At 41.4% G+C, this 12850-nt stretch overlaps 1 protein-coding gene and 1 pseudogene across 1 annotated transcript in view; one reads left to right on the forward strand and one right to left on the reverse strand.

Moving 5' to 3' along the window:
* CUNHXorf56 (chromosome unknown CXorf56 homolog) overlaps positions 1–8734 on the reverse strand; it is a 19848-nt gene extending 11114 nt beyond the window's left edge. The window contains exons 1-2 of the mRNA XM_012512591.2: positions 8579–8734; positions 6278–6395 (exon numbers count right to left, since the gene is read on the reverse strand). Coding sequence (XP_012368045.1) covers positions 6278–6395; positions 8579–8702 — 242 coding nt within the window. The 5' untranslated portion in view covers positions 8703–8734. The remainder of the gene's footprint in view (positions 1–6277; positions 6396–8578) is intronic.
* Positions 8735–10901: 2167 nt separating this feature from the next.
* LOC111813899 lies at positions 10902–11076 on the forward strand (annotated as a pseudogene).
* Positions 11077–12850: the final 1774 nt, after the last annotated feature.

Below are 12850 nucleotides of genomic sequence, written 5' to 3' on the forward strand. Positions count from 1 at the left end.
ACACACACACACACACACAAGTACATACATGAGTATAAACTGAAAAGCAAATACCCTCTCCACTTATCCTCTACACACTTGCTTACCCTGCTCAGAGGCAAAATGCTTCCATTTTTTGGGTTCCCCTTAGACACAGACAATGTATACACAGCAAAATAGCCATGAGAGGTACACACAAGGCAAGCTCTCTACTTTTTTTGTGGCAGGAGGGAACACTGAGAGATTGAACTCAAGACTTCCCACTAAGCTACATCCACAGATATGTTTCTGTGACAGTTAAATTGCCATGCCTGGGTTCAAACTTGCAATCCTCCAGTCTCAGCCTCCCAGAATGCTGGGATTCTGGGCCATGTACCACCACTACATTCAGCTGGAATTTTTTTAGGGGAAAGAGGAGTACTGATGATGGAATCCAGGACCTTGAAATGTTCACCAAGCACTCTATCATGAAGCCCAGTACATAAAGAACGTTTTTCCTTTTTTAAATGCATCTACCATATTTTCCACTGTTCTCTACCTTTATTAATCACTAAAAAATGTATCCAGTCTTTGTAAAGCATACACACACACACACACACCGATTCTCCCACATCACTCAATCAATAGCTACTTCAGTCTTTATACTAACTGCACTGTGTTCCTCTCTACGTAGAACCAAAATGTCTTTTCCCTGTTGGATGAATTCCTAGAAGAGTGTACATTTTAAACTCAGTAGACACGGCCAAGTCACTCCCCACAGAACTTGAAAACCAATTTATACTCATATATTCAGAGTTGTTTCCCTACAACATTATGTTACTAAACTGCATTCCTGCCAACTGCATGTGTGAAAAATGAGATCTAGTTTGTATTTCATTTTTAAGAGTGAAGATATCTCAGAGCTGTCAGTGTGGATTGGTTCCACCAATAATCACTCTTTGATTGCTATAATTAAATTTTGTAACTAACTAATGGTCTTATTCTTTCAAATAGGTACTTGTTTCTGTGCCTGAATAAAGCAGAATTCCATAAATCAAAAAATCAAAAGGGGCCAGGGAGATGGCTCAGTAGAATAAGCACTTGCCTGGCAAGCGCAAGGAACTGAGTTCAATCCCCAGTTCCACCCAAAAAAAAAATCAAAAGAAAAGACACACCTCATTTCATAAATTTAATAGCCCTTTGTATTTTGTGAACAGTCAGTTCATACCTTTTGTTTGTTGGGTTACTTTCAAATTTTATATTAAGGACATTTGACACTATTAAGACAAGTATTCCTATTTGTCATTTACTGGATATTTCTCCACCATGTGGAAATTTTAGATTTTGTTACCAAAACAACCTTTATTTTTTTAGTGTATATGCCATATTTAGTTAAATCTTCTTCACTCTGAATTTATATTTAAAACAAAATTCTTAAACATGTATTATAATTCTGCTTCCATTACTGTCTTACTTCAAATCATTCTCTAAATACTATAGAGAAGCTGTATTTGGAGAAGTCTTTAAAGGACCTTTTCATACTTGATGCCAGTGCAAAGATTTTAGGTACTTGAATTCAGCAAAATAACCCAATATAGTCTAATAGTCCATAATAATAGTTACCGGCACATCTGGCAATTGTCTGAACATGTTTTGGAAGTGCTTCATTGCTACTTTACCTTCTTTTCTCAGTAAAATAAATATAAATACATACATACATACATACATACATACACACATACATACATACTATAGAGGTAAATTCAGGTGCCATTAGGCACCTGGAACAAGATCTAAAGTCCTTGGGGCTGGAGAGACAACTCAGTAGAATAAGCTCTTGCCAGGTAAGCGCAAGGGCCTGAGTTCAATCCCCGATTCTGCAAAAAAACAAAAAAAACTAATGTCCTTCCCATGGCCCGCAGGTACCAAGTGAGTACATCAGCAGGCCCCTGCCTCATCCCAAACAGTGCCTCCCTCAGCACCAGCTACACCAGTCTTCCTTCGGTCCCTTCGGCAAATGCACACTTGCCACACTGTGGTCATCCCCCGCCCACGCTCCTCCCTTTGCCTGGAATGCCCTCACCAAGCTGCCATGGCCATCCCACTCTCATCTTTCTTGGTCTCACTTCACATATAACCTACTCAGGGGTCTTCCCTGACCACCTTTCCTAAGAGGACCTCATGAGATTCTCTGTACCAGACCTTTGTTTCATTCGTATGGCTTTCCACAATTATGTATTTTAGGGAAGGCTCTACAGGGTATTCAGAGTCTCACTACTCGATGGGACTCTTAGTGATCCACCTGTTTACAGCCTCCCAAGAGCTGGGATTATAGGCGTGTGCCACCATGCCCAGTCTCGCCCAGTCTCAACTGCCATCTCAGCGCACCCCAGGGGCAGGGCTGGCATGGCAGGCCAGGGGATCGAAGCCCTGGCCCCTGTGCCTGCTTGCAGGGGCTTTGATCTGCTGAGCTATTTGGCTGGCCCCACAATCATGATTACTTGCTTTTTTTTGGTTTACTAATTTTCTGTCTTCTTGTCCATGAGACCATAGCTTGGATCACTGTATCACTCTATTCCTAGAGCTGACCAGCGTAATGGATGCGAAATATATATGCAATAAACAGCGGTTGAATGGAGGGCTGGCCAGATAGCTCAGCAGACTAACGTGCCTGTTTAGGCAGAGCACAGCAGCAGGGGTTTGATCCCTGGTGTGCCCTGCCGACACTACCCCTGGGGCAGGCTGAGCCTGAGATTGAGACTGAGCGTGGTGGCACGTGCCTGTAATCCCACTGTTTAAGAGGCTGAAAACAGGTTCAATCCCTGGTACCACAAAAAAAAAAAGAGGCTGAAAACAGGAGGATCACTATTGAGTCCAATCTGTGTAGTGAGACCCTGTACTAAATAAATACATTAAAAAAATTCAATTTAGTGAAGACAATTATAATCAAGGAGTAAATTCTTCAGTGGAGGAAAATGTAAGGTGTAATGGCAACACTCAGGAGGGAGTACCTGAGTGGGAAAAGTTTGTAGGCTTCCATGGAAGGTGTGGTGGATTGCCAACTGGTGGGCAACTTGTTACACCCAGCTGAACTGAGCTAGCATGGTGCTAGGTATGGGAGGCCCACCTCAAGATTGCTGCCAGCAGCATAAGAGCTGGAGGCTATTGGGAACTTGGAAAGCCTGTTAGGGAAGCTGTTTGGAGAAGCTGTTTTGGAGCTGTTGGAAGCTGCTGGTTGTCTTGGGCTATTTGCTGGGTGACCTTGTCATGCTGGCTTTCCTGATGAACTTAGCTGTTCTAGTCTCAGGGGGAGCTCAGGACCTCACTGATGCTCAGAATGACTATGGGTCATTTTAGGGGAGCTCTAGTCCTCACCTTGAACATTGCTTCCTGGCTCCGACAGGGAAGATGGTGCAGTGCTCAGCCTGCTGCAAAAGCTTGTCACATTGGCTTTCCTGATGGGAAGTCAGCTTTCCTCATTGCTAAAGGATCTTGGGACCTCATTGTGGCTGAGGATGGCTGTGGTACTATGTGGGGGAGCTCTGGTTCTGACTTTTAAGCATTGTTTCCTGGCTCCAGTGCAGATCCCTCTGCCTGCTAGCACAGATCCATGCAGCAGACCTGCTGGAGACTTTGTCATAGGCTCTAGGCCTCCAGTTAAGACTTCTGGGAAGCATTGTTATGGGCTCTAGATTTTCAGCTGGACTTATGCAGGATATTAGGATCCAGACCGTCAACTAGATTCTTTGGATTTTAGTGTGTGGACAGATTTCCTGAACTTTCTTTGTATATGATTCTTTGGGTGACAATTAGATAATAATTCTATAAAATGTGTCCTGTATTGTATTATTCCCCTTGCAAAAACCCCAAACTATGACAAAAGGCTTCATGAGAAGATGACGGTAGGGCCAGCCAAGTAGCTCAGCGGATTAAAGCACCTGCAAGCAGGTGCAGGGGCCAGGGGTTTGATCCCCAGGCCTGCTGTGCCAGCCTTACCCCCGGGGTGTGCTGAGATGGTGATTGATACTGGGCGTGGTGGGGCACGCCTGTAACCCCAGCTCTTGGGAGGCTGTAAACAGGTGGATCATTACGAGTCCGATCTAGTAGTGAGACCCTGAACACCCTGTAGATCCATCCTTAAAATATAGAAGAAGAAGAAGAAGAAAAAAAAAAAGATGATGGGTTGTTTGTTTTTGGTACCAGTGATCAAACTCAGGACCTTGTACTTGCCAGGCAGGCACTTATACTACTGAGCTTTCTCCCCGGCCTGAGGAGATGATGTTCAAGCTAACAGTCCTGATAGAAAATGGCATTTCTCTCCAGGAAGATGGCCCAGTAGAATAAGTACTTGCCTGGCAAGCGCAAGGGCCTGAGTTCAATCCCTGGTTCCACTAAAAATAAATAAATAAATAAATAAATAAATAAATAAATATTTGGTGGGGCCCACCCACTCGGGACACGCCCCCCTCTCATCCCTCTCTTGGACAGGAGCTTTCTTTCCCTCAATAAATATATTCTGTTCATAAAAAAAAGAAAGAAAATGGCATTTCTGGCAGCAGGGAAAGGCAAAGCAGCACCTCACACTTTGGGAATTACAAAGAGTCTACTATTATTGGGACTTTAAAAAACAAGAGTGTGCTATCAATCTTACAAATATAAAATGATTATAGTTATACCATGAGCAATTATAATACAACAAATTATCCCAGAATAAATGAACAAGTTCCTAGAATAAAAAGATACACCTTGCCAAAGCTCACTCAAAAATGAAACAGAAATTCTGAAAAGATTTTAATAAGCAAGAGACTGAATTAGTAACCAAAGAAAAAAGTGGAACCAGAGCCTTTACTGTTCAATTTTACCAAAAGTACAAGAAGTAAGCCCAATGTTTCACAAATCCTTTACCAAAAAAGAGAAGAAAACCAGTTCCCAATTCATTCTTTGAGGCCAGTTTTACTCTGAGAGCAAAAACAAAGACATCAAATTTTAAAAAAATTAAAATCAATATTAAGAATTATATAAAAATTATATATGCAGGTTGGTGTGTAGTTCAGGGGTATGGTCATTGCTTAGCACATACAAGGACCTGGGCTTTATTCCACCTGCTGCCCCCATACACATACACAAATAAGACAAGACTAGACATGAAAATGCCCTCAAAGGTGACTGGCCAACTGAATCCAGCAGCATACTAAAAAAATGTATACAACATGACCAAGTGGAATCTCTCCCAGGAATATATGACTGGGACAACATGCAAAAATCAATGGAAGGAATAGAGTTCACAAATAAATACATGCATTTATAGTCAACCAATCTTAAAACAGGGTGCCAAGAACACATAAAAAAGAAAGGGAACTCTGTTCAAGAAATGATGGTGGAAAAACTGCATATCCACATGCATAGGAGTGCTTGGCTGGGCATGGTAGCACACACCAATCCTAGGAACTTGGAAGGCCAAGGTATACAACCTAAATGACTATGGACAAATGAGTGGATGCACACTCACAAAAATTATTGTCCAGTTTTAAAGAAGAAAATTCTATCACTTGTGATAATGTGGATAAACCTGGAGGATATTATGTTACATGAAGTCAACCAGACAAAGAAAGACAAATACTACATGATCTCATTTATTTGTAGAATCTAAAATTGTCAAATTCATTAACTGGGCATAGTGGCACAGACCTGTAATCTCAGCCACTAGGGAGGCTGAGGCAGGAGGACTGCACATTTCTACTTGTTTTCCCACAGCCCTTTGTTCACACCATCAGTATTTCTTCCCTTCATAACTGGTAGCCTCTTCTCTCAGCCATGAGCTTTTTAATGCTAAACCCTGTGCCTTATTCATTCATAGACCTATTACCTAGCTAGCTCACTGCCTGGTATGCAGCATGCTACAAAGGCTGAATCAACTCACTGAAACCCATGATTTGTGGTCAAATTACAACTATCAGATGGCAATGGAATCACATCTCAGCACCATTTTTCAACAAAACCCGATAAAGATTCTGCTGCATTAACATGTTCCTGCAGGCTTGAACCACCAGTGGTACATGCAAGATGTCTCAAGTGTTTTACACCACTGTTTATACACATGGTGCAGTCATACATTTACCACCAGTGGTTCAAACCACCTGCCAGTGAGACATACAAATTATGGCTCCATTGCAAATGTTAACAGAAGTTAGAAAACTGGCACAAATGTCATAATGGACCCAATTAGTTGAGCTGTTCAACATTAGTTAGAATATTTATATTCTTCAGAAACAGACCCCAATACAACAGTGAAATCCTACACAGGACCTCCACTCCTTACCTCCGAAGATACATAGTCTCCTCATCTTCTGTGTTACAAAACTTGTGGGCATGTTTGGCAGCATCAATCACACGGGATCTGTCCCGGGGTCTCATGGGCAATTTCTCTAACTGACAGTCTAAAGGAATGGAAAAAGATCGGGTCACTTAAGCTAATCAGAAGTTTTTAGTGGGGCCTTAACACTGTAACTTTCTAATGTAACGACTATGTCATTGAAATCTGTATCAAGTTCCCCAACTTAAAATGACTTGATGTTAGAACACTTTAATTTTGGAGCAAGCTCTGTTATTTTGCTGGTCTTTGGCAAATCACTTCTGCTTTCAGGGACACTTTGCTCATTTGAAAGATGAGTCAGAATATATTAGCTCAAAAGAACTTCCCAGCACTGCAGTTCACGTTTCTATAAGTACAGTGTGTGATAGCACACTTGGGTGTGTGTTACATGGCATTAGAGTTAGCAAAGACAACTAGGCCTCCTGCAAAGCCTAAGAGGAAGGCATTGGGAATGTGGATAAGTGTTAAGGAGTCAGGATCAATGATATAAATATGTAGTACACAAATGAAAACTCTAGTTTTAATCTGAAAACTCATGAAATAAAATCAGGTACAAGCCAGGTATGGTGGCACATGCCTGTAATCCTAGCACTCAGGAGTCTGAGGCCAGAGAATCACTTAGAGCTCTAGGCTAGTTTGGGCTACATAGTGAATTCAAGGCCAGCTTGAACTACAAAGCAAGAAAGACCCTGTCTCAGTAACCCCCACCAAAAAATATCAAGCACAATTATAACATGGATAGAAAAGAGACACAATGCAATAAAGTATCTTAAGAATCATAGAGAAAAGATTATATACTTTTTTTTTCCCTTGTGGTACCAGGGATTGAACTCAGGCCCTTAAGTGTTTATTCTACTGAGCTATCATCCCAGCCCCTTAAGAATCATAGAGAAAAGAAAATGGTCAGAATGACTGGAGATTAATGGAGATGGTGGGGAGGGGAGGGGAGTTAGAGAACACTAGGCATTTACATGCCAGCTCACTTACTCTTCCCAGTAATACACTGAATGGTAAGCAGAACTGCTGACAGTAACATGGAGTAGAGAACAGAGAGCAGGTGATCATGAATTCAATTTTTAGAAGCGACGTTAGAGATCTATTAGGTATTCAAGTGACGATGATGAAAAGGCACGGGAGTTTGAGGACAGATTTAGGTTAAAAACAAACACATGGGAGTCATCAGGGACCAGATAGTACTTAAACCTGGAGGATAGTTTAAATCACCTACAAAGTGAAAATAGCTGAGAATATTGAGCTCTAGGGCCTTTCAAATGCCTAAAAGTCTCTTGGGAGGCTGTAAACAGGTGGATCACTATGAGTCTGATCTAGTAGTGAGACCCTGAACACCCTGTAGACCCTGCCCTAAAATACAAAAAAAAAAAAGTTTTTTTTTAAAATGCCTTAAAGTCTGAAAGGAAGAAAGGAGATACTTAAGAAAAGGCAAAAGGTGAGGCAGGTGAAAAATCAGGAATGTGTGGAGGCCTAGAAGCAAATGAATGTCTCGCAAGAAAAATAGGGCTAGGGATGTGGCTCAGTGGTAGAGAGCTTCCCTGGTATGCCCTAGGATCTGGGTTTCAAGGTCCAGTATGAAAAACAACAACAAAAAAAAAAAAACCAAAAAACAAAAAAAACAAAAAAGTGGTCATCTCTTTGAAATGCCACTGAGAGGGGGATTAAATGAACAGTGATCATTGGCCACTGGAACTGGTCATAAGGAGCTCAGTCAGTAACCTTGACAAACATCGTTTACAGAGAGGTGGTAAGGAAAGTCTACCAGAGGTAGGTCAAGAAGGAGCAAATAACAATTTTTTGAGAAGTTTTGCTATAAAAGACTCAGAGATGGGCTTAAAGCTAGAGGATTGAGGGTGGAGTTCAGGGAGCGAGCACTTGCCTAGCATGCACAAGACCCTGAGCTTAATCCCCAACACTTTGTATGCAGCAGAAATCTTACAAAGTATAGAGGCAATACCTTTGAAGAGTGTATTGAGAGGAAAGTTACAATTTACTTTTTCTGTGAAGGAGGTTACTTTGGAGCAAGGTCTGGATACAAAGTCGCAAGGTTAGGTGGAAACAGAAAAAAAAAGCCATCCAGAGGAGCAAGAAGGTGTAGGGAGGAGACTCTGAAGGAAAGGATAAAACGGAACAATCTTCAGTGATCGCTAGGTCCCAGACCACAGCCAAAGGATTCACCCTAAAGGACCCAAAGTCTAGGTCCCGGCAGACTGCCTCCAGTTCTCGACTACTCACCCAAAACCAGGACCATCTGGCCGCACAAACAGTAGTAAACATGGAGAGGCTTCTCGCCGTCGTCATATTCCTCACGATCACGAGTATCTGAGCAAACCACCGACCGAGACACCACTTTGGGCATGTTCCTAAGTGTAACCAAGGACCTGGTGACAAAAAGAGAGCCGGAGGAATGACGTCATAAGCCCGCGTCGGGTCTTTTCATTCTGAGCCGGTGTTCAGTTAGTCACGTGGCAGCAGCTTCCGAATTTCCGGGCGGTCCCATCAGGTTAAGACGCACGGGGGACCTCCTTGAGCCGCCAAGAACCTCCTTCCCCTAGGATTTTAGTTGTGGCGCCCTCAATGTCATATAAATTATTAACACTTATAAATATTTATTCATACATGTACATATATGTATATATAAAACCTAATCTAAGAAAACATTATACGAAAAGCCAGAATACAGGCTTTAGGTGTGGCTCTGAATATGATTTTATTTTTTGCTGCACTGGGGATTGAACCTAGGACTTTCGCACGGAGGCTACACCCCAAGCCCCCACGCCGTTTTGGAGACAAGGTCTCACTAAATACCTAAATTGCCTACCTACCGCGATTGGGCTCCAACTGTCAGGCTTCCGGTCTGCTTCCCAGAGGCTAGGATTACAGGTGTGCCCCACCACATCCGATATTTATTTTAACAGCAGTAGTCAGCATGAGTACTTTATGAACTACAGGCATTTTCCTTTAGTTTCCTAAAGGTATAACTCACATAAACTTCGTGTAGAATTCAGTGAGTATTCGGATGTTCGGTGTACAAGCTCCACCATTATCTAATACTAGAACACTTTCATTACCTCAAAAAGAAATCCCTACCTAGTAATAGTCACTATCTGCCTCCTTCCCAGCCCTTGGCAACTACTACTCTACTTGTACTCTATAGATTTGCATATGCTGAACATTTTGTATAAACAGAGTTGTACAAAATGACATTCATCTGACTTCTTTCACTTAACATGTTTTCAAGATTCATCCATACTTTTTCATTGTATAGTTGAATATACCATAGTTTGTTTATCCCTTCATTAATTGGTTAGCATTGGCCTTGTTAGCGCTTATGCCTTTTACAAATTTTTTTTTCGGAACCGCGGATTGAACTCAGGCCCTTGCGCTTGCCAGGCAAGCACTTTTTCTACTGAGCTATCTCCCCAGCCCCTACCCCCAGCTTTTTGCATGTCCTTCTATTGCAGATTAATCCCATCTTGTATGAAGTTCAGCTCTACAGTTAAACAGATTTTGAACTATATCAATTTACTGTGCCTTTACATAAAAATATAAAAAGTGCAGCTTGTAATTCAATGTTAGTTGCTAAACTGAATGACTTTACTATAGGTTGTTACATTTCTTCTCTTTTGTTTTGTGATTTTAGGTTAAAATCACTAAGAAACATTATTAATTTCACAGCAAAAGATATTCCAAAACTCATTTGGTATCCAATAATAGTAATTTAGGGTGGTTGTTATTATTCAGAAAATTTGCAATCACAGCTCTAAGCTCGAAGAAATCCCAATAAACTTTACCACCATTGAGCTATTGAACTATTATTGGTAAAACAAGTACAAAAAATTTTTTTTGCAGTACCAGGAATTGAACTCAGGACCCTGCGCTTGCTAGGCAAGCACTTATTCTACTGAACTATCTCCCCAGCCCAAAAATATTCTACATTTTTGTTTATTTGGGTTTGGGGTTTGTTTTGCTTTTGTTATTTTGAGATGGGGTCTCACTATGTGGTTCAGACTGGGCTTGAACTCACTACATAGTGCAGGCTGGCCTCAACCTCCCAGTGCTTCTCATCTTCCTGCCTCAGCCTCTCAGTGTTGGGATTACAGGTGTGCACCACCACATCTGACTTCTCAACTTCTACTGCTGACAGAATTCATGGCACTGGCAATGGTTCAGTTCATGAGCATGAATGAAGTTCACTGTTGACACTATTCACTCAATAACAGAGGATGGAGCTAGGCATGGTGGTGCACATCTGTAATTCCGTGCCCTGGGAGGCTGAGTCAGGAGGATCAAAAATTCAAGTGTAGCCTTGGTGACTTAATAAGATCCTGTATCAAAATAAATAATTAAAAAATTTTAAAGGACCAGGGGAAGTAACTCAGTGAGATGGTTCTGAAGTGAATCACTATTACCACGGTGTGTGTGTGTGTGTGTGTGTGTGTGTGTGTGTGTGTATGGAGGGGAATTAAAGAAAGACATTTAAAAAAAAACACAAGATAAAAGTAGATTCAGTTATTTTCTTGCAAAGGACCCGATGCTTAATAATATAACCAATATTATCACTTCTCAGCCTTTTGGCTAAGATCAAGTGTAATATCTGTTCTTATCAGTTTAATAATGTAACAAATATCCATGTTACTTAAACCATTTGCATTCCCCAAGCTGTGTACATTTGCCCAACTAAGTCTTTTTCTGCTCCATGCATATTTGTAATGCATCTTAGCAGATTCCACCTCAGGCTATATTCTGTGCTTTTTTTTACTTTGAAAATATTCTGATGTGCTGTTGTTTCAGTCTGTACATACAGCCCAATTCTTTAGTCATTTGAAATTCAGCACTGACTCCTGGAGTAAACAACTGGGCAGGATAGGTCATATCCATCAGCTCATCAACAACCCCCTAAACAAAAACAAAAACAAAACAAAACAAAAACATATATCTATATCTATATCTATATCTATATCTATATATCTGAGTGCCTGAGTTCAATCCCCGGTTCAAAAAAAAAAAAAAAGAAAAGAAAAAGAAAAAGAAAAAAAACCTAAATCCACTTGAAATCATTTAATCATTTGCCTTATGCCTTGTTTTTGGTTTTGTTTTAATTTGGTGGAAGAGAGTTAGTGTCAGGGATGGAACCTAAGGGCTTGGCTTTTTTTTTTTTTTTTTGCAGAGCTGGGGATTGAACTCAGGCCCTTGTGCTTGCAAGGCAAGTTCTTATTCTACTGAGCTATCTCCCCACCCCCTTGGCATGTTAAACACATACTTTAGCACTGAGCTGCATTCCCTAGCTCAGGCCTACTTTTTTTTTTTTTTAAGAGTAAGAAGAATTTATTGAGAGAAAGAAAGCTTCTGTCTGAATGGGACAGAAGGGGTCCAGGCAAATGGGTTGGCCATCAACCTCACTTCTCAAGGATATTTATTACGCAAAGCCACGAGGTGAGGCAGGCTGAAGGTGAAACAGATACATATATAACCAATTAATAAGATGACAAGTACAGTTGCTCAGGTGATATTGGCCCAATAGCGAAGCATAGAATGGGTGTGAGGTGGGACAAAACTACTGTGAACCAATAAGATTACAAGTATAGTTGTGGGTAGGGTAATGGGGTAATATTGATTAAATGAAGATCAAATGGGAAAGAAGTCACAGAGCAAGTCACACACTGAGGCACTTGGGACAGATAAGGACTGTGCAGGAAGGGCTGGCATAAGGAAGTTTGGTCTTCCACCCTGCAGTGATTGATGCCTACTTGGAATATCAATCGCTGCTGTGTATCCCTAGGGGAAGTACCTGAGCTAGGGTTCTCTTCCTTGAAGCCTGACCTGCAGTGAACTGAGCCTCCAGCCTCAGCTATCTTCTGCATTGAGCTCTCAAAGGACCCAGCCCTGTCTAACTCCTACAGTACTGCTACCTAATTTAGCTGTCTATAATAAACCCCTGTGAAGGGGCCGGGGAGATGCCTGACAAGTGCAAGGGCCTGAGTTCAATCCCTGGTTCCACAACAACAACAAAACAAACAAACAAAAACAAATATACTCCCCCTGTGAAATGGAGATGGGCATAGTGGCGCATGTCTGTAATCCCAGCCTTTGGGAGGTTGAAGCAGGAGGATCATTGTGAGTTTGAGACCAGACCCACTTTCTGCATATTGGTGTCAAACTGCTACTTGCATTGACAAGAACACACAATGAAAATTGTTGCTTTTTACAAGTGGTCCTCTGAATTTATCTTCTGAGATTACTAGAGTCATGAAAGAACTTTTGCTTTTCTTTTCTGCTGTTGTTACTTGAATAGCATTTGTACTACATTTTATCAGAAGTGAAACCAATTAGAACATAAGTGAGTGTGGTGACCTGAAATCCCAGCCACTCCAGAGGCTCAGGCAGAAAGATTGTAAATTTGGAGGCAGCCTGGGGGACTTAGACTATCTTAAAACAAAAAACTAAAATGAGCTGGGATGTAACTTAGTGAGCATTTGCCTAACATGTACAAGACCTCAACCCCCA

The sequence above is a fragment of the Octodon degus genome, unplaced genomic scaffold (assembly GCF_000260255.1).
Source record: "Octodon degus isolate 3935 unplaced genomic scaffold, OctDeg1.0 scaffold00236, whole genome shotgun sequence".
NCBI classification, from domain to species: domain Eukaryota; kingdom Metazoa; phylum Chordata; class Mammalia; order Rodentia; family Octodontidae; genus Octodon; species Octodon degus.